This window comes from Sciurus vulgaris (assembly GCF_902686455.1).
Source record: "Sciurus vulgaris genome assembly, chromosome: 3".
Classification (NCBI taxonomy): domain Eukaryota; kingdom Metazoa; phylum Chordata; class Mammalia; order Rodentia; family Sciuridae; genus Sciurus; species Sciurus vulgaris.
In genome coordinates, this window is record NC_136463.1 from 181069087 (window position 1) to 181089700 (window position 20614).

A 20614-nucleotide genomic window follows, 5' to 3' on the forward strand; every position below is an offset into this window, starting at 1 on the left:
CAAGGATCCCAGGCAGCAGCCTAAGACCTGAGAGGTAGAGGAAAGACTAGCAGAGGGAGGTGGACTGTCTTCAACAAGATGGCAGACTCCCCCCGCCTTCCAGAAGCAACACTGAGCAGGGGTTACCAGTTGCTATACCTGGACCAGGGACAGCAGGGAAAGCAAGGTCTAGGGCTCCCTGTGCCAAGAGATGCCCCTGCAGTAGAAGTCCTGGCTCCTCCCCAAAACCAATGATGCTTTGCAGGGGCAGTGTCTTGACTGGAACCCACGACTTGGACACCCGCCTCCACTCCCCCGCCCTGAGCATCTTCCCACTACATTCTTCTCCACCCTCCCTTATGGAGAGAAAAGGACAGGACAGGGCCCGTCACTCAATAACAGGGCGCAGCTACACCGGGAGTCAAAATGCAGGGCGTCCCTTCACTTCTCTACTCCCGGCCGCTTCAGCGTGCACCCCAGGGGTCCTCGGGAGGGTTCGAAGAAATGAAGGATACAGAAAGAAGCATGATGGAAAATGGAGGTGGGGTGCATTCAGAGCTCAGGATAGAAGCAGGCAGGTGTGCGCCTGGCCTTGCGGTCCCCTTCCCCGCCAGGCAGGGGGCCGTTCGAGCAGGGGCGGCGGAGGCTCGGCGTCTCCAGAGAAGGAAATGAAGTGGCATGTGAGATGAGGAACTTATGGAGAGGCTGGGTTTGCCAGGCAACGCCGAGTTGACAAAGACTTGTGCTGCCGGGCTGCTGATCGTGGAGAGAGAGTGGGAAGGGGACCGGGTCGGCGAGTGATGGTCGAATGAATGAATGCGGGAGAGCGAGGGAGCACGACGCAGAGCGCCCCAGTGGGCCGGGGTCCCCGGCGGCAGGCCCGGGCTGGCAGGGGGCGCAGGCGCGCCGCGCACCCGGGCCCTCCCGCGGGGGGCGGGGGCGGGGGGCGGGGAGGGCGGGGGGTGGGGTTAGAGACTCGGACGCGAACGGGATCCAAACTTCCGGTGCCTGCAGCGCACCGAGCGGCGGTTGCACAGACCGAGGCTGCCCGGGCGGAGGTTGCAGGGCGGACGCGCGGGCCGGCGCAGCCATGGTGAAGATCAGTTTCCAGCCCGCCGTGGCCGGCATCAAGGGCGACAAGGCCGATAAGGCTTCGGCATCGGTGTCGGCGTCGGCCCCGGCCCCGGCGCCGGCGCCGGCCGCTGAGATCCTGCTGACGCCGGCCAGGGTGAGAGGGACCAGGGGCTCCGGCGAGGGCGTGGGATCCCGACGCGCCCCGCTGGCCCCCGAGACTGCCCGAGGCGCAGCGGGACTCGGGTGCTGCGAGCGGAGCGGGAATAGGGCTCTCGAATGGGTGCTCCATCCCAAATTGGGGAAGGGGCTTGGGTGTTGCACTCAAGTGACAGCCTAAAGCAGAAGAGGTGGTCGGAATCTCCGGACTCGAAGTGAGGAAGCGCTCCAGATCTCTCCCCGGAGGGAGGGGAGCCTTGCGCCTTACTCCAGAATAGGGGAAGGGGTCTGCTCCATCAAAGCTCGAGGAATGTTGGCGGGGGCTTCGCGTCTGTTTCCAATCAAGGGGGAGGGGCCGCGAACCAAGTCCCCAGGTGGGGGATGGGACGAGGGCTGGACGCAGTTGCCCCAAAGTAGGGCGGTGGGACCCGATTGGATGGGAAATTGGTGGAGGGGGAAAGTCTGGTGCCAGCGGAGGAGGAGGGGCCCCTGATTTCGTCCCCAAGTACAGGCCGGCCTGGTGGGGTTGCAGAATGTGCTGCTAGTCCGCACTGGAACTGGCGGACCAGAAAGTGGTGAAATGGCAAAAAACCAGAACCGACCCGCCGCGCCTCCGAGGACACCGGGTCCGAGCGCAGCGCCCTGGTTCCACCTCACCCCTTGGGTCAGGGTCTTCCTGTCCCCTCTCCGCCCTCCTGCGGGGCTGCCCCCAACCCCGCCGCGGCGGGAGGGCTCCCCCACTGCCCCAGTGCCCTCGGCATCCCGGGTCTCTGGCCCGCTTTGTGGGGGCGGGCCTCGGTGCGTCCCGCCTTCCCACTGGCCTAGGGGGAAGAAGGCATTTCCGCCGTGGAAAACTGCGCTGCGTGGAGTGTGTCCGGGGAAGGGCCAGAGGGGGCAGGTCGCGTGGCGGGCAGGGAGGAGAAGAGAGGGGAAGCTGGCCTGTCAGGCTTCATTGTGACCCAGCAAAGGTGTCTTCGCGGCCTCTGGCCTCAGCGGTCTTAGGGCGGCGCACTTAGCCCCAGCTCCATCATCTAGGAAGGACGAAAAAAGCCCCTGTCTACTCCCTCCTCCTCTCCAAGTCAAGTTTTGTGACTCTCATTTAGTCTTACCCTTGGTATTTGGGGACCTGCGAAGGTTAATCTTGGAGAGGAGCCTCAGAGGTGGGTGTGGGTGTCAGCCTGAGCAGAGACCCAGAGTGAGGAACGCCAGGGGCCTGGCTGACCCCCCTGCCCTAGTGTGGAGGTCCACCCACCCAGGCGAGGTTGAGGGGTTGCTGGGCACCCCCACGGGAGCAGTGCCATCCTCCTGAAGCTCAGATGGAGTGTCCCAACTTTGAAGACGGTGGTCTTCAGTTTTAAAAGTTTGCCAAGGGCTTTGCAAGCCTCCTTTTTTACCAGAGGGAGCCAGCCCCTCCTGGCAACAGGGGAGGGGCAGTTTATCTGTTCCCAGATGTACATCCCAAGGACAGACCCCCAGCCAAGACCAAGAACCAGGACCCTGCTGAAAACACTGAGTGGGAGGGTATAATTCCAGCTCCATCAATATAATTCCAGCTCCATAGCAAGGCCCACCAAATTCTATAGGAGTGGCACATCTCTCATGGCAGCCTTGGTGACCGTGTTGGGCAGGATGGCAGAGCCTAGTGTGGTGAAGTTTCAAATTTCTCATTAACTTCTGAAGGCAAAATAATTTTAGTCTATAAAATAAACTGACAGTGCACAGATGATCAGGAAAAAAGCATACAAATTATTGACCTGTAAGCAGGAAGCCAAAACAGAGATGAGGCTCAAAGGAGGGGTCTGGGGCTGAAGTTTATGTAGTGTCAGGAAGAGAGACTTGGAACGGGGGCGGGGGGGGGGTTGTCACAAGCTATGGAAGGGTAAGGTGAAGAAAGAACACTACAGACAAAGGTGGTCTTAACACAGGTGAGGCTCCCCAGGCAGACCTCCTGTGGTTATCTCTGGGTCTGGGGTCAGACCCGTAGGTGACTTAGTCCTGTGAAAAACGTCTTTCCTAGACATGGGGAGGTGGATTTCAAGATGTAGCCTTTTTGCATCCACTGTTCATTTGACTGACTTTCTTTACAGATGCAAATCCCCCACACACAAAAGGACAGTTTTTAAAAGATAGTCCCATTTCTGCAGTCCCTCTAAAGAGCAATCTCAGTAATTTGCAAAAGAAGCATATTTGGTGGTGGGCTATTTTGACCTCCCTCGCCAGCATGGCCCAAGCAGTAATGGATATCCAGCGTCTGGCTTTTATTGGGCTCTGAAGCTGAGCAGCCTCTTGCCCTCTCCCAGCATGAAATGGAAATATCAACAACCTCCTGCTTGCTGTTAGTGATGGTCTGCAGCCTGCCGGGTGACCTCCCCTCCCTCTAATTGGCAATAGGGAGCTTGGGAGGCCAAGGCAGTCAGAAGAAGGAATTAAAATCCCAGCACCTTTAGGACAGAAACTGGGTGTTAGCAAGCTCACCCTGCTTGCGGAGGCCCTGAGCTGCTGCACAGGGGCTTTGGTTGCTGCATGTTGGCTCTGGCCTTTGCGGCTGGACCTGGAGCCCTGGGAGGATTCTCTGCTGCAGGCCTCTTCTTGCCCCACCTGGCTACCAGGCACATTCCCCCCTTGCCCTGTGCCTGGCAGAGCCTGGCCTCGCCCACCCCGGCAGAGAGAGCAGGCAGGAGGCCATTTAGCAGCTGCAGTTTAAGACAGAGCATGAGCCTTGTTGGGGTTCTGAGAGCCCACAGACCTGGAGGCCCCGGAGCTGTTTGTCAAGATGGCATGTGGATTTTGTTCCACACTGATGGCAATGCACAGGACAGTTTATTAGAAGGTCTCTTTTGACTGGTTGTGAACCCCACACACAGCCCTCCTTGGTGTCTGAACTGGGCTCAAAACCAAGGTTTCAACTGGTGATTTCTGAGAGGACCACTTATGAACAGATGAGCAAGCCAGGGCTTTGGGGCAGTAGGCAACCTACGTCCTAGGGAGGAAGGGGGACGAGGCACTGTCCGAGGCACTGTCCACAGAGACTTCCCCCTGCTTCTAGACAAACAGTGAAACAAGGAGGATCTGTCTCCAGACCTGAGGCTGGAAGGAAGTGCCCCAGTGGGCTGGGGAAGGGGCGGGTTGGCCGGCTGGGCCTCCAGCTGCTGGTCTCTCCATGGTGTTTGGACTCTGAGATAATGAGGAGCCAGCTCCGCAAGTGGCTGGACTGAGGGCAGCTCCCCACTCCAGTCCCACACCCCCATCAGCCACCCCCCGCTGGCCTCTCTCAGCAGCGCCCCTCTCCCCCGCACTCTGCCAGTGCCTATGCACACGCACACGCACGTGCACACACACGCGGGGGTGTGGACGTGTATAGGCTCAAGGCGCCCCCGCAAGGGAGAAAAACATGTTCACCCCAGTCATCTCAGCCCTGTTAATTTTCTCCTTGACATTTGCCTTTGATTAATGGCCCCTCTGTCGCCCCCATCCCCCAGCCTGCATACCTGCGGATCAGATTTCACTTTCTGTGTGTGTCCCAGCCTCTGGCCCTTGGCAAGCAGAGCAGTGGGGGAGGGTCCCCTGCCAGCTAGGAGGGCAGGTCTGGCCGGCTTGGAACCCTACCCTAGGCCCCAGTGCCCGCTGGCTGGGAGGGCGGGGCCAGAAGGACCTTCTAGAGAAGGCTGCCCAGCCCCACCTCCTTTTCCATGGCGGAACAAGGACTTTCAGGGACGTTGTCCATTCCTGGTCTGCCAGGGGGCTTTGGCATTTGGGCAGGCACCACGGTGGTGGCAGCTCTTCTTTCCCTCCCGGTTTCCCTCTTCTGGTTTTCTCCGCCAGGCTCTATCTGGTCCAGGCTGTCAGTACACTGCCATCCAGGAGTTTCTCCCGGTGACAACGGTGTTCGCAGCCACCCCTCCCTCCCCGCCCATCGCTCCAGGGTCTCTCCTGGGCCCTTCTGCCTGGAGCTTCCTTAGCTTTGCCCTCGGCCACCTTAGCTGTCAGGGATGGAGTGGGAGAGAGGATCCATGGACCCAGCCCAGCTGCACAGCTTACGTACACCTCCCACAGGAGCGGGATTCCACTAACGCCAGTCCTTGAGCCCTGTCAGCACGTGGCCTGTACCCAGGGCTCTGTGTGCCCAGGGGGACAGTGGACATTGACTCCTCCAGCCGCTCACAGCTAGCCCATCTCATCTGCCTTTGGCACACTTGCCTCTGGCTCGGAGCCTGCAGCCTGGGAAGGAAAAGATGCTAAGGATGGGACTGGGGGGAGAGTGGGACTAGACCCCAACCCTGCCCCCTGTCTGTGCAGACAGGCTGCCTTTCCAGCCTCCACAAGTAGTCTGCAAGTAGTTTAATCTGCTGTGGCTAATGGACATTGTTAAGGAGGAACAGTAGCTGGGGAGTGCTCCCTGCGAGCTTTGGGGTCTGCTGAGTTGATGCTCCATTAGGTAGTTTCCGGTCCTTTTCTCCCTGGCTCTCCTAAATCGAAACGATTTAGGAGAGCCAGGGAGCGCCATTGCGGTCCATGCAGCCTGGGGCTGCGGCCCAGGCCCCTCACAAGTCCCTGGATGTCTGGCTCACACGCTGTGAGAGCATGTTGCCTTGGAAACAGTATGCGATATTTTCCAGCTTTCTAAATGGAAGCCCCCCAGGGCCTCGCTGTCCGTTACTGTTACTGCTCCGTGTGGGTAGCAGCATTTCTCTGGGCCATTGGCATGACAGGTGGAGCAGCTGAGGGGTTCTCAGGAAGGCTGGCTGCTGGCCAGCACACTACTGCCTCGCCATCCTCAGACAGGGTCTGATAACCCAAAGGTCATGGCTCCAGTGAGGGCCTAGGGAGACTGGGGAGGGTTCCAGGGCTTTGGAATTTGAGCCTTGACCCTGATTGTGCAGTTTGGGATCCAGCGGACATATCAGTGCCGAGCCTTTTGTTCCCCAGCAGGGACATCCTGAGCTTTCTGGTCCTGACTTCACCTTCAGCTGTACTGCTCAGTCACCGTGCTTCTGAGGGTCTGGCTCTGTGGGCTGGAGGGTCTCAGGTGGGTCCTGAGACCCAGGTGGTGCCTGAGGGTGTCCCTTGCAAGGAGCAAAAGAGCCACTTATTAATGTCTTCTTTTTTTTCCCCTCTGAGGAGTTTGATCACTTTAGCCCATGGAATTAACTGCCAGTAGACAGAGTAACAGGAAAACCAGAATTTATTATAGGCATGGGAGCCATATTCAAAGTACAAGACTCAGAGAAAGGGCCAGAAGCCTAAATAGTACTATGAGCTGTGGAGGCTGCTGGGGAGGTAGCCAGGGAAGTTACAGAAGGGTGGTGGAGGGGGGACACTGGGACAATGTGGTCTTAGCAGGCAGAGAAAGCCCCCCAGGCACCAGCCCTCAGACCACTTGTGGGGAGCTCTGAGTCAGACCCTGCCCCACTCCTAGGCAGCCCTGGGTCTGAGAGAGAAAGCTCGCGCGCATCCCAGGCTGACGTTACTAACGTGGCCAGATGGACATTTCTTACAAAGGGCAGCTCTTCAGAGGCCAGCCCGGGTCTGCAAAGGTGGCAGTTTCTCTGAGTAACCAGCTAGAAATATGCCAGAGAAATGTATGTGGGGTGGGATATTTTGAGTTCCCTCATTGCCCCTGGTAATACAGAGGGGTTCACCTGCAGCGTCCAGGTAAGATGGTGGACCCCATGCTCAGCGAGGGGTCCTGGCTAGAGCCTCTGCCCTTCCAGCCACACCTGCTCAGCAGGGGCCACTGGAGTCAGCCTCCTCTCTCTGTCCTCACCTCATGGACCTCCTCTCCCCACCTCCCTCCTCCCATCTGCTGTGTCCAGTCCCTCTCCCAGTACAGGGAGACAGCAGGTGTGGCGGGGCCTGGAGGCCTCACCTCCTCCCTCAGGTCCATCTGTGGAGCAGGCGCTCAGGCTCTCGCCTGAAGCCCAAGGGGGTATTTCTTCCTTTTATTTATTTATTTTTTTAATTCCGTTTTCCCAAGCTGACTCTCTCGTTTTCCCAAATGCAAGAACAGAAAGCACAGACACGGGCCGCCTCACCTGCTTCTGCGGTGGCGGCCCTGGAAGGACGCGCCAGGCACCCAGCTCTGCTATTTTTATCTCCTACTCTCTCCTCCGCCCAGGCTCTCAGGTTCTTTGTCTCTTAATTCCAGTCACACTCCAGTCCACATTTTATCTGGTGCCCTGAGGAGATGGAGGTTGCTCTGCCCTGTGCAGGGACCTCTGAGCCCTTCCCAAGTCTGGGTCCCCTTGCCCTACATGAACCCCTAAATACAACCTGGGCCTTGGAGTGTATTGTGCCCCAAATGCAGGATGCACAGCAGGTGCAGGTGGCCTGGCCTGACCCTGGGTCAGCCATCTTTCCTTAGGACCAGTTGTGACCACTGGAAAAGTGGAATGGCTGTCACGTCCCCTGACTGCTTGTTTGCAGGAACTGGTGGCTTGTTCTTGTGAGACACTAGTGGGCCTCGGCTACTGGTGTGGACCTGGAGAGCCTATTGGAAAGTCCACATTGCTGTTCTCTGGCACTGTCCTAGGCTTGCTCTCTGTATTGGGGTGCAGGGTGCAGAATGGGCTGGGGTCGCATCCCCTGGCACGGAAGATGGGGACCAGCTGGCCTGCCAGTGAATAGTCCAGTATGGGGAGGGTCTTCCCGGCAATTTCTGTTCTTTTCCTGGGGTCTGGGGCAGGGAGAGTACTAAGACTCTGTGGGGCTCACCCCAGCTCCCTGAAGCCCAAGCCCCATAGCACACCTGCACCCCACTAGCCCAGAACCCCTGTGATGTGCTGAGATACCTATCTTGACTTAGACACGAGCCACATCCCCACCTTCCCAAAGCCACCTCCAGAGGGACAGGAAAAAGGACACATGCACAGTCCCAGAGTCCAGCAAGAAAGGGCCTAAGAGGTGGGTCTCACTAGGCAGGCAGCAAGTGGCAGAGCCAGAATAAGGGGAGCCTCTCCCTGTGCCCCTCAGCTTCTTGAGGTTGGGTATCCATAGGGACTGACCTCTAACCTCACCCTCAGCCATACCTGGACACAGGAGGAAGAGCTGAGTGGTGGGCCCTGGAGGCAGACAGGCCCAGGGCTCTTGCAGCATTTCCAAGGGTGACTGAGGGTCAGCCTGGGTGAGGGCAGTGGGAGACAAACAGAAGGATGACCAGGGTCACCCGACCGACTCAGTCCAGTGTTCCGGAGAAAGCAGCATGGAGTTTGGTCCTCCTCATCCCACCCCAGACAAGCGTGGCCTGCAACTGGAACCCCTTGGTGTCTTGGCAGCCCTGCAGCTATGAGCCTGAGCCCAAGTCTAGCTCAGAGCAGGTCGTTTCCTGGGGCCTCTTGGGCTGGCCTTCCTGACAGCGCTGGTTGCTCCTGGTGGGAGTTCCCTGTTTCTCGATGCTTCCAAACTTCACCCTGTAGACTGCACTACAGACAGCCTTTCCCTGTCGAACACCAGAGACGGAGCTGGGCCTAGTGGGTTGCAGGCCCAGGGCTGCCTGGCCAGGGACGAGCCCTGGCGCCCACCCCTCAGCCTCCCAGAGCCCCTGTCCCAACAGGCAGTGAAAGTACCTCTAGAGTCCAGCAGCCTCCACCTCTGGTCTCCCCACCTGCACTGCCCTCCTCCCAGTCCATCCTGTGTGCTCCAGCTTCAGGATGGGTCTTGTTACTCCTCAGCCCCAGGGCCCTCCCCCTCCATTGCTCAGAGTGGTGTCTCCCAGCTGCCAGAAACATCCCATTCCTACAGACTCCCTGGTCTGGTCCCACGTTGGTGCACCCCCACTTTGTGATTGAAAGGCCAGACGGGCCAGGCTGGTGTGCCAAGAGGGCTAAGAGCACAAGTAGCTCAACATGTCTGCCGCCTCCCGCAGCTGACCGGTTCCAGTGGCTTTGGGTGGGTCTCGGCTCTCTCCGCTGGGCACCCTGGTGAGGCTCTCCCTCACTTGACATGTCTGTCCTGTGCCTTCCTCCAAGGGTCTCTGGGCCCAGCCAGCAGGGCCATGCCACTTAGGGAAAGGAGGTGTCCAGGGGAGTGGGCCCTTCATTCCTCTGAAGCACTGGCTGACCCCCATTGTTGCCCACAGGAGGAGCGGCCCCCCTACCACCGCTCTAAGAAGGGAGGCTCGTGGGGCGTGTGCTACCTGTCCATGGGCACGGTCGTGCTGCTCATGGGCCTGGTCTTCGCCTCCGTCTACATCTACAGATACTTCTTCCTTGCTCAGGTGAGGGGCCCACAGGCGGAGGCATGACCTGGGAGGAGGGCGGCTGGGGGTCAAGGGGTGCAGAGTAGTGGAGGCCAGGGGATGAAGACGGGCAGCAGGAAGCCCTGGGCATGTGGTCAGGCAGGAGCCAGTGCCCCGGCCAGCCCCAGCTCAGCCTCTGGCCCTGGGGAACCAAGCCCCGGTCCAGGCAGAGCACTGGGGCCCCTTCACAGAGTCACCCTGAGGCATTGTCACCAGAAACTCAGATGGAGCAATAATTGGAACTGTGGTCTCCAGAGCTCAGCCCCTGAGCCCAGGGTCATGCTGTAACGTCCTGCATGGACATGTGGGTTACAGGCCGGGCACAGACTCACCACGGCCTCCTTGAAGGAGCAGGAAGGTGACCTCAGAGGAGCTCGCATTGCCTACAAGAGCTGAGCCACCTAGATCTGGGGAGGGAGGGTCACCACGTCTGAGCACTGAGATAAGTTAACAATAGATCAAGAGGGCAGACGAAGGTGCACCTAGTGGGGAGTCTCAACGTGGCTCAAGGCCGGCTCGCCAGTCATTGTGACCTCTACCCCTAAGCATGTGACTGCTGTCACCTGCACATTACTGGAGAGTCTGTTCCCTGGGATTTCGCCTGGAGACCTCAACTCCCACGGTCCGCTCACCTCCGAGATGTGACTTGGCATGCCTGCCTGGCTGCCCGGACGTCAGGCTGTCGCCCTGCCCTGCTGCCCACTTGAGGCAGGTGCCCCTCCTGTGCGGGCCTCTTCAGTCCCCTTCCTGTGTGACCTTGCCCCAGGACCTGCTGGGGCTCCTCCTGGTCTCTCTTCCCAGTCCCCATTCATGCCCTTCTGGGCTTCCGCACCCCACTCTGGTTCCCAGGCAGTGCCAACGTCTCAGAGCAGCTGCTGGGGTAGCATGTGAGGCATCCAGCAGCCACAGTGGGGCCCTGCCCTGTCCCCTCGCCTCGCTGGATGATTCCATCTCCTTGGAGCACTAATTGGCAGGGGATTCCAGCAGTTACTGGTCAGGCAGTCTCTTGGAGACCCCAGGCCCCTGGAGAAGTCAGGGGGCACTGGTCTCCTATCACTCCACTGACATAGTCACACTGCCTTGCTTTCCTTGTTTGGGGGGCAGCTGGCACGGTGTTTAAGGCTTCTCAGGGACCAGGGATGGTGATGGGACTTGAGGTTGGGTGTGGCAGAGACACTGGAATCTCCCTGCCTTGCCTTGAAACTCTTCACCTCCCTCCTCGTCCCCAAAGGTGGTACCTGAGCCTGTCCGACTCTACGTTTCCCCTGAGGACTCTTCGGCCCCACCGCACCCCAGCTTTTCCCCTGTGTCTGCCCCTCTGTGAAGGGTGTAGGGTTGGCTGGCGCTCTTTCTGCTGGTCCATTTCCCAGAATCATGGACTTTGAGACCAGAAGGGATTTTAGGGATTACCATTACTTTACAGAAGGGGAAACTGAGGCTTGGGGAGGTCTTCCACCTGGGACCTGGCCCCTCTACTCATCCTCTCCTCCCTCTCTGGGCTCCATCTCGACTCTCCATGTTTTCTATTTCCCCGTCTGTAATGACCTCGCAGGCTCCGCTGCTGAAGTGCAGAGGTAGTGCGCAGCTGCCGTGCCCAGGGTGCTGGCTGACGCTCTCTCTCTCTCCCTGCCTTGCTCAGCTGGCCCGAGATAACTTCTTCCACTGTGGCGTGCTCTACGAGGACTCGCTGTCCTCCCAGGTCCGAACTCGGATGGAGCTGGAGGAGGATGTGAAAATCTACCTCGAAGAGAACTATGAGCGCATCAATGTCCCTGTGCCCCAGTTTGGTGGTGGGGACCCTGCAGACATCATCCATGACTTCCAGCGGGTAAGGCCAGCTTGCAGTCAGCCAGCAGCTGACTAGGAACTGGGACCAGGATGGTGGGAGGGCATCCTGGGGACCCAGAGCAAGGAGCAGGAGCCAATGAGAATCCCTGGGGTATTTGTAAGCTGTGTAGTCAATGTCTATGGCTGGGTACCAGACTTTTAAAGATATTGTTTTTGTTATATAGATAATGCCATTGTCACTGAGTGAGGATTAGTGGATCTGCAGATGCCAGCTGTCATGACGAGGCCAGGGTCTTTGTGTCTGCCCATGTGATAAGGGGGACGGCATCCCATTGTCAGGTGCACTGAGCGTATTTCTGCAGAGGTGTGCGTTTGACCCAGGTCAAGCTCTGGCACGTTGCCAGCACGCTGGGAGGTCCCAAAGCCCTTCCCAGCCAGTTCCCTTCGCCTCCAAGGGACCTTCCCATCTGGGACTGTTCTGAGGCGGGTGAAGTGCAGGCCGGGCCCTCTTTCCCAGGTGCTCGCTTCTCAAAGCCTTGTAGGGGTTTCAGCACCAACCCTGCTACATCCTGGGTGTCCTGCAGCAGAGTTCCACAGGGGACCTGGGACAGAGCGTCTCTCCCTGAGGTCGGGGAGACTGTTCCCATGGATGGAGGTACTGCCCAGGTTTGAAGAAATGGACAGTTGGCAAGCCTTGCTCAGCTCTGCAAGTCTCGGAAAGAGCCTGCGCTGTAACAGCAGCGTTGGTCGCAGGCTCCCAGGTCTTATGTGGCGCAGGCTGGGGAAGACCCAGCTGGCCGGGAATCTGGGAGGCACCGCTCCCACGGGATTCGGGTCAGACCCTCGGCTCCCGGAGTCTGACGTGCCGCCTCCTCTGCTCAGGGTCTCACTGCCTACCACGACATCTCCCTGGACAAGTGCTACGTCATCGAGCTCAACACCACCATCGTGCTGCCCCCTCGCAACTTCTGGGAGCTCCTCATGAACGTGAAGGTGAGCGGGGATCTTGTCCCTTGCCCTCCTCCAGACCCGGGAACCAGGGACATTGCTCCTGCACCCCAGGTTGGTCATGCTCCTGCACCCCAGGTTGGTTATGCCCCTTGGTCCACATCCCCGGGTTCTCTTCTCTCCTTTCCTCTCTGGTGGAGAACCCCAAGACCGGCTTCCCCAGCGCTGCCATTCACGCCCTGAGTCGGCGGTGACTCCAGGAGCACCCCCCTGGGTGGGAGCCAGACTCACACGTGCCTCAGGCTGGACAGCAGGGGCACAGGCACTGGCCTGGGACATCAGAAAGGCCAGCAAGGGGCCTCTGGGTGAGAGGTGGCACAGGCGAGCCGCGAGGGGGCGGGCAATCGAAACTGTGGGAGGAGCCCTGGGTGCGACCCGTGCGTGACCTCTCCCTTGCAGAGAGGGACCTACCTCCCGCAGACGTACATCATGCAGGAGGAGATGGTGGTGACGGAGCATGTCAGTGACAAGGAGGCCCTGGGCTCCTTCATCTACCACCTGTGCAACGGGAAGGACACCTACCGGCTGCGGCGCCGGGCTACCCGGAGGCGTGAGTGGCTGCCCCTGTCCCCGGCCCCAAACCCCAGCTGCCCGAGCCCACCCGGCAGCAGCGACCGCAGCCGAGGTTCACTGAGCTCCTGACATGCTGCTCTGCGCGTCACCAGTGCCATCTTAACCATGAGGAATGGAGGCCCCGGGAGGTGACGTGAGGCCCGAGGTCTGTGGAGGGGAGGTGGCGAGCCGGCAGGCTGACTCCAGCCCTGAGCTCTTGCCACTCCGCTGTGCTGCGTGGTGTGCGTCTGGGTGTCACTTCCTAGGCCTCCCACCCCACTGCCCCCAGTCCTGAGGTCCTGCCTGGCCCGGCACGTCACTGGGATTTTTTTTCCTCCCAGGGATCAACAAGCGCGGGGCCAAGAACTGCAACGCCATCCGCCACTTCGAGAACACCTTCGTGGTGGAGACCCTCATCTGCGGGGTGGTGTGAGGCGCCCCCTCCGCCAGGCCCGCCCCTGCCCTCTTCCTTCTCCTTCTGGCCACTCTCTGACCCTCCCCCCTCCCCCTTGCTTAGCTTGTTCTTTGGACACCTTTCCATAGATGTGACATGTCCACCCTTCCTTTCCAGCCCTGCCCGTCACCGGTACCAGGGCCGTGACCTCTCGGGGTCCCCGCCTCTGCTGACCTCCTAGGTGTGGGGGAGGAGAGGGGACACCCAAGATGGCTTCTGTGACCCACTGTCTTGAAGTCAGGTCCCCAGTGGCTGGGCCAAGGGGAAGGACTAGAGGGAGGGCGGGGCAGGGTAGAACATGGGGTTCCCACATATGCACACCTTCGGAAAGCCCTCAAAGGCTTTTTCCCAGGGCAGCAACTTCCTCTGCTGTCTGACTCCTAGCCCTGGGGCACAGGCTGAGGTTGGGGGATGTGCCCAGGGACAGGCCCCACTGGAGCACAAGGGTAGGTGGCTGTGCTGGGGTCTCCCCAGGACTCCGTCAGTGCCTTCGCCCACCAGCAGGAGCCTGGCACGTGGGGGTGGACGAGTCTGTCAAGCACAACTGTTCTCTGAGTGGAACCAAAGAAGCGAGGAGCCAGGGCCCCCGCCTGGCACCTAGGAGCACAAGCCGGTCCCACAGCCAGGCGGGAGCAGCGGGGGACAGAGCCGGGGTCACTTGTCTGAGCTGCCACTCTGGGGAGTGGGTGGATGGCTTTCTCCAGGCCCGGCCCTAGTGGAGATGAGGGGAGGGAGAGCCACCTGGTACTGTGCCCCTGCCCCATCTGGCGTCCGCCTCTGCGGGAGGCACGCAGCGTTCTTCCCGTCCTCCTCACTTTTGCATGTTTTTACTGACGTCGGATATGCTTCCCGTCCCCAGCCCTGAGCCGTGGACAGGCTTCAGCGCCTCAGTCAGACTCGGGTGCTCTGGAGATGAAACTCTTAAATGCTTTGTATATTTTCTCTATTAGATCTCTTTTCAGAAGTGTCTGTAGAAAATAAAAATCTTTTACTTCTGACTTTGATCTCGGCCTGGTGGGTGGGGCGCCAGCTGGGCTGGGAAACTCTCTGGGACAGGCCTATGTGGCATTGGGTGCAGCAGGCAGGGACAGGCCAGCAGCCTGGTGTCTGGCCCCTAAAGAGGTGGGCATGTATCTCCCCTTCATTGCCTCCCTTGATCTGGGGGCCACTGTCTGAGCCCCGGCAGCTCACATCTTGCAGGTGAGGAAGGAGGAAAGTGAGCCGAAAGCTTCTACTCAGCCAAGGTCAGGCCACTTTTAAGTGCTGTAACCCACCCTGTCGTATTCTGCATGGCAGGTGACATCACTGCATGTCCTTAAGCACAAGGACGGTGTCGTGTTCCCCACAGCGTCTGCACATTTGGTAACTGTTCTTGGTGAATCTGAACCGAGGTTTGGCGTGGTAGTCACGGGGTCACTTTCTCCAGAGGGGGAGCAGTCAGAGAGCTGGCCAGAGCCTGGTTAAGTGGACCCTGGAGGTGAGACCTGTGTCCCACCCTGGGAGGAGGGTGGGAGGGCACCTGCAACTGCGGTGCTGTTGACAGTCTGGCTGCCCTTCAAGGGTCATCCAGAACTCAAGTTAGTGCAGACGCGCCCTGTTCCTGGGCACAAAGGCTCTTGCAGAAATGTTTTGCTGACCTTCTAAATGCAGTGGAATCTATTAAAATGCCAACCTGATTTGTTTTTTAACTTGACAATCAGTTCTTTGGGGAGAGTAAACACGGAGAATAACTGATTAAATCCAGCACAGGGTAAAGAACTGCCCCTGAGATGTGCACCATCGTGAACTACAAGCTAAACTAAAGAGTTTCGTGTAGCAAAGGAGAGGCAACAGGACAAACTGGGGTGGGGGCAGAAATTGACTTAGATTACAGAGAAATTCCATTCCGAATTAGAGAGGCATTTCAAGTTAGCAAGGACTTATTATGGGTTATTTTTAATGACTGACAACATAAACCTGGATCCTACTTCCCTGTTCAAAATAAGTTCTGGATAAATCAGAAGTTTTTAATTATGAAATGAGACCATAAAAGTGCTTGAAGAGATGATTGAAAATAACCTTGGAGGCAGAAAGATCTTTCTATGCATGATACCCACCAAGTTGGGATTTATAAATGAAAAGTTGAAATGTACACACCATGAAATATACCACCAGGCCGAAAGTTTATAAGTAGCAACTGGAAAAGGTGACATTCAACACAGGATAGAACAAGGGCTATTTTCTATAACATGCCAAGTTTTTATATGTATAAATCATGAAACTAAACAACCCAGTAGATAAAAGGGCAAAGAATATGAGAGAAACAGAAGTGGATCAAACCCTGCATACAAGAAGATGTTTAATTACAGTTTTTAAAGAAAATACAAATCAAAGCTAGGGACAGAACATTTTTACACATCCAGTTGGCGTTTTTGTTTTCAACACTTTATATTGTGATGCGTCTATTGTACACAAAGTACTGTGAGTGATTAGTACCTTATGAAGTTATTGGCAAGTTGTGAAGCGTAATGACCTGTGTGGATCTGGAAACCCACCAGCCAACTTACGGAGCAGTTTGTCAGCTGACCTCTGAGAGAGAAGCAGAAGCTTCCAGTCCCTTAAGGCGGGATTCAGAAGTCCCAGAACATCATTGCATTACCTTGAGCAAATTCACAAAGCCAGCCCAGACTGCAGAGAAGGGGAGGTGGGCCACCTCGAGAGGTTGGGGGTGGGGGCGGCAGCTCTTGTCAGGGATGCAAGAAATTGCTGTCAACCCAGCACCTATCCTTCCGTCCACCTCAAAGTCTGAGAGAGACATCCAAGACTTGAATTACTTCAAAGACACCCTTATTCTTAGATCCAAAAACAATCTTGAAAATATTTCAGGTTCTTGTATGTTGTTCATCAGTTAATTCAGGTAATTCCTATCTGTAGTGTACCCCTGGCGAAGTTGCTTGGGTTTAAATAATACAACGGTGACAAAAATACCACACCTGTTTTACTCACTGAGTGCTTTTTCCCCTCCACCTTGTATTCCTGAGCTCTGTCCGTGTTGATGCCGGTAGTATTTAATTCATGTTTACTCTTGTATCAGTGCATTATGTGGATGTATGATTTAATTAAACAATGACTATTTGGGTTCTTTCTGATTTTCATAATTGCAGTTGCAGTGCCTTCATGAATATTTTTATGGGGCTTCTGGTGCACCTGGACAAGGTATTCCTCCTTTGAACACCTAGAAGTGGACTCATTGGGTCACAGTGTTCAATTACAAAGTTCCATCAGATCATTTTTATAGGAAGTTGAACCAATTTATACTCCCTCCTGCACCGCTAAGTCTTTCTCCCCACTCCACATCCTTGGCAACACTTAAGGCTGACAATCCTTAAGATTTTTTTGCCAGTGGGTTGGGAGTAAAATGATATTTCCTTGTGGCTTTAATTTCATCTCTTTAATTACTAGAAAAGGGGCAAGTTTCAGATGATCATTGGACCCTCAAATTTCCTTTTCCATAATAAGCCTACTTGTGGTTTTGGGCCTATTTTTCTTATAGGAAGCTTTATTTTCTTCTGTTTAATTTTCTTTTGTTTAATTTGTTTATATGTCATATAGTTTCTTATTTTGTCATTGATGGGCAGCAAATAATCTCACTCCAGTTAGTAATTTATCATCTCACTTTCTTTGTGGTCTCTGAAGAATAGAAATTATGGATTTAAAGTAGTCAGATTTGTCCATCTTTTTCTTTACAACTTGTTGCATCTTGTTTCAGAAATCCTGTTCCAAGATTGAAGGCATTTTCCCATTCCTATAGTTTCTGCAGTTCATTGTAAAATCTTGGATTTTATGTTCTAAAATCCCCTGGAATTTATTTCGTGGTATGGTGTGAAGTAGGGATAACCATTTTTTCTGGGGATTTTTTGTCAGTTTTGCTTTCTTTCCCCACTGAGCCATAGTATTTGTCTACATAGATAAGGTGTTCATGTGTGTAAGGTCGTCGCTGGGCTTTCTATTTTGTCCTATCGGGTCTATCCCTGGGGCCACCGTAACCATACTAAAAATAAGTCTGGGTATCTTGTACTGCAAGTTTCTCCCCTGATTTTCTGTAGCATAGCCAGACAATTTGTGGCCCTCTGTTCTTCATGTGCATCTCAGAAATAATTATCAAGTTTCATAAGAACCTCTGGTAAGGTTCTTACTGGACTTATGTTAAATCTATAGGTCCACATGGGGAGAGTGAAATAATCATACCAAGAGTTCCAATCCATGGGCATGCTATTTATAATTTTACTTAAACCTTTAATATCTTCTAATACTGTTTATATTTTTCTGAATAGTGGTCTGGCAAATCCTTCATTAGATTTATTTCTAACTTCCTTATATTTATTATTTTTTAATTAATACTTACAACAACTCTTCATTGTTAGTGTATAAAAATATAATCTGAGTATTGACCCAGAAAACTTATCAAACTGTCTTCCTTACTCTAAGAAGTTATCTGAGTATTTACTTGTGCTTTCTATATAAGCAAATTGATTATGATTATGAATAAATTTTTTCTTCCATTCAAATAATTTAAAATTTTGTTTCTATTTTAATTGTTTTGTTTTGCTTTGTTTGCACTGAGAACCAAACCCGGAGCTGTATGCAAGCAAGGCAGGTGCTCTACCGTGGAGCTACATCCCCAGTCCAAACTTTCCTTGCTTTTTCTTGTCCTACCTCACTGACTAGGATTCCAGGTGCCACTGTGAGAGCTACAAATCTTGTTTTGTTCTTGATTTTAAGAGGAATTAGCCTTGAATGTAGCTTAGCTATAGATGTTAGGAGACTATTCCTTTTGAGATTAAGGAGTCTCCTTTAGTCTTATTTTTCAAAGTGTTTTTATTTTTAATTAAGGGATTGATGAATTATTTTATCGAATGCTTTTCTGCATCTATTCATAGAATTTAACCTTTTACTGTGGTGAATGGTATTAGTAACTGATTTGGTCCTTATGTATTTTCTTGTTTCTACACTACTGAATTCCATTTGCTAATATTTTATTTAGGAGTTTTGGATATGCATTTATTAGTAACGCTGGCCTATGATTTTCTATCCTCATTCTGCCCTTGTTGGGATCTTGAAGCTCTGCTGTCTCACAAATTGAGTTAGGGAATTGATTTTGTAGTTTGGGGTTTTCAAATAATACACAGCCTCTCATACATGTAAAGCCCTGTTGTGCCAGTAACATCGTTAAGTTGGTTTGACTATATAGATTTTTAAAATACAATCTCTTTGACCCAGAAATTTTACTGCTAGGGATGTATCCTATGGATGGATCCAAACAAGCATACAAAAATATATGCACAAGAAGAATATTTATTGTTATGATAGCAAGAAATTAGAAACAAAGTTCCTCTACTGGTTACTTCTTGTTTGTTTGTGTTTTTAAGTAAAATATTTATTCCCCTGACAAAGAAGGAGGTAGATCTATTTGTGCTGATGTGTAACGTTCTCCAAATCCTCTAATTAGGATAGGTGAAGCAGGTGGCAGAGCAATACTGTGGATTTTAAAAACGGGAGTTCTGTGGATGTGTATTGACTATTTCTGGGAGGATGGCAGGGTGCTGTAGGACTTCATGTCTTTCCATGCTTCTTTATAGTCTGTGTGCGTATGTGTGTCTTGGCACGAGAGCACCTGCACCTGGTTGGAGGAGGCCTGTGGATGAGATGCCCCCTTGCAGCTCACTGCACAGAGTCTCATGTTCCCTCACCAAGCCTCAAGGTCTGTCACCATCCCAGAAAGGAAGACTGCATTAGGCCTGGGTGTAGCCAGAAGAAGAAAGCAGTTGGAAATGTTAAGTTGACATAAATAGGAAGCTCTATAACCTCCTGCAAGGGTTGCCTTGGAAACCGGAGCCTGGGAGGTCTCTATGGAAACCATTCTCAGCCTTCCCTGAAGGAGTTACCACCCACCTTTGCTGGAGTCTTACTTATCAGGGACCTCGGAGCTTCAATAAATATTTAAGCAATGGTGGTGGAGCGGACCTGCTCTAGACTCTGGGTGAGAGCTGCCTTCTCCCCGGGAAAGAGAAGGAGCCCTCTACATGGGGATGCGCCCTCATAGGAAGTACAGGAGACCACCCCAGGCAGTGTGCACAGGGTCCCTGGGGTGGGGAAGGAGATCTGTGTCCCCAGGCCCAAGGATTCTGGACTCTACCATTGGCCAGGAGTGTCACTGGACAGCTGTGCTGAGCTAACACTGTCTCTGGGCTCCAACTCACCCTTCTATAAAATAGGAATTTTGGACTAAGTTGTTTGGACTTTTTTTCCAGCTTTAATGCTATGGTTTGCCTGTGACATGGTCATATGGAGTTCAGAGGAGAGAGAGGTCAAATGATGACCACAGCAGGCTTCCTGGGGTTCCCCTGAGCTTTGAAAGTGGGGCAGGAGAGGGGCCAGCGCCGCAGGGTAGAGGAGCTGACTTTCAATGGGCCTGAGGACCCTCCGAGGCTGAGCTCCCAGGTGGGGTTTGGGGACTGGAAGGGAGACTGAGTCCAGGGCCAGGAGGGGAACAGGGACGGGCAGTGCTGTGCTAGGAGGGTCCACGGCAGCATCTCCTCCTTGCTGCATGCTGCGTCCACTCTGGCTGCCAAGCTCCGAGGGGGTGGCACCAGGCTGACAAGGTTGCCACACCACCGCACCCGAGAGGCAAGGGGCTCTCCCTGGATGCTAACGTGCCCTGTCCAGCCCCTCCGAAGCCAGAGTTCTGTGCCTAAGAGCCAATGCGGAGGGGAAGCTGGTGGCAGTGAGACAGAGGGGCGTGGCGTGGCGGGGAGGGCAGAGACTTGGACCAACGTGGCCCCACTCACTCCACGGGCGCTGCGGCCCAGCCTCATGCCCACGGCTTCCTTTGCTTTATTCTGTCATTTCTTACATTATGTCTGGGGCGAGTATGAATTTCATAGCCACAAACTCGGGTGTGCCAAAAAGTATGTTTATTTTTCTATAATGATCGAGTCTCTATAACTGTCTGGTTTCCGAATCCACAATCACTTCTGGCCCAACCTCAGTTTTAAGCTCAGTCAACTGACACTAGCCCTTCCGGAGGTATTCATGTTCGCCTCCTCTGCCCTGCCACCCCGGGCACCGGGGTCGTGTTAGGTTTGAGGTCTCCCCACTGCAGGAGCTTTGAGGGGAGGCAACGGCCACCTACTGCTACCGTGCTGGGGACAGGTGCGCCTGGCTGTGCAGCACCCCTTGCAGCTGGAGCCAGCCAGTCAGGTACTTCCACCCAGACCTGCACCAGGGGGCAAGAGGAAGCAGAGAAGAAAGTGCGCCAGTGGATGGGGCCACAGCAGCACCCACAGCCCGCGGGCTGCAGGCGGGTGGTGGCATCCTCCGGGTGGTCCCAC

The 20614-nt window shown here is 54.9% G+C and overlaps 1 protein-coding gene across 1 annotated transcript; it reads left to right on the forward strand.

The window, feature by feature from the left end:
• Nucleotides 1-969: 969 nt before the first annotated feature.
• On the forward strand, nucleotides 970-14242 carry ITM2C (integral membrane protein 2C). The gene is made up of 6 exons (XM_079133169.1): nucleotides 970-1207; nucleotides 9284-9421; nucleotides 11082-11270; nucleotides 12113-12223; nucleotides 12638-12788; nucleotides 13132-14242. The coding sequence occupies exons 1-6, from the start codon at nucleotides 1070-1072 to the stop codon at nucleotides 13221-13223; spliced, it is 819 nt and encodes a 272-aa protein (XP_078989295.1). The 5' UTR covers nucleotides 970-1069; the 3' UTR covers nucleotides 13224-14242.
• Nucleotides 14243-20614: the final 6372 nt, after the last annotated feature.

Coding starts and splice junctions, on each gene's coding strand:
- ITM2C (XM_079133169.1), top strand. CDS start 1,070: ATGGTGAAGATCAGTTTCCAGCCCGCCGTGGCCGGCATCAAGGGCGAC. Junction 11,271..12,112: donor TCATCCATGACTTCCAGCGG/GTAAGGCCAGCT, acceptor TCCTCTGCTCAG/GGTCTCACTGCCTACCACGA. Junction 12,224..12,637: donor AGCTCCTCATGAACGTGAAG/GTGAGCGGGGAT, acceptor TCTCCCTTGCAG/AGAGGGACCTACCTCCCGCA.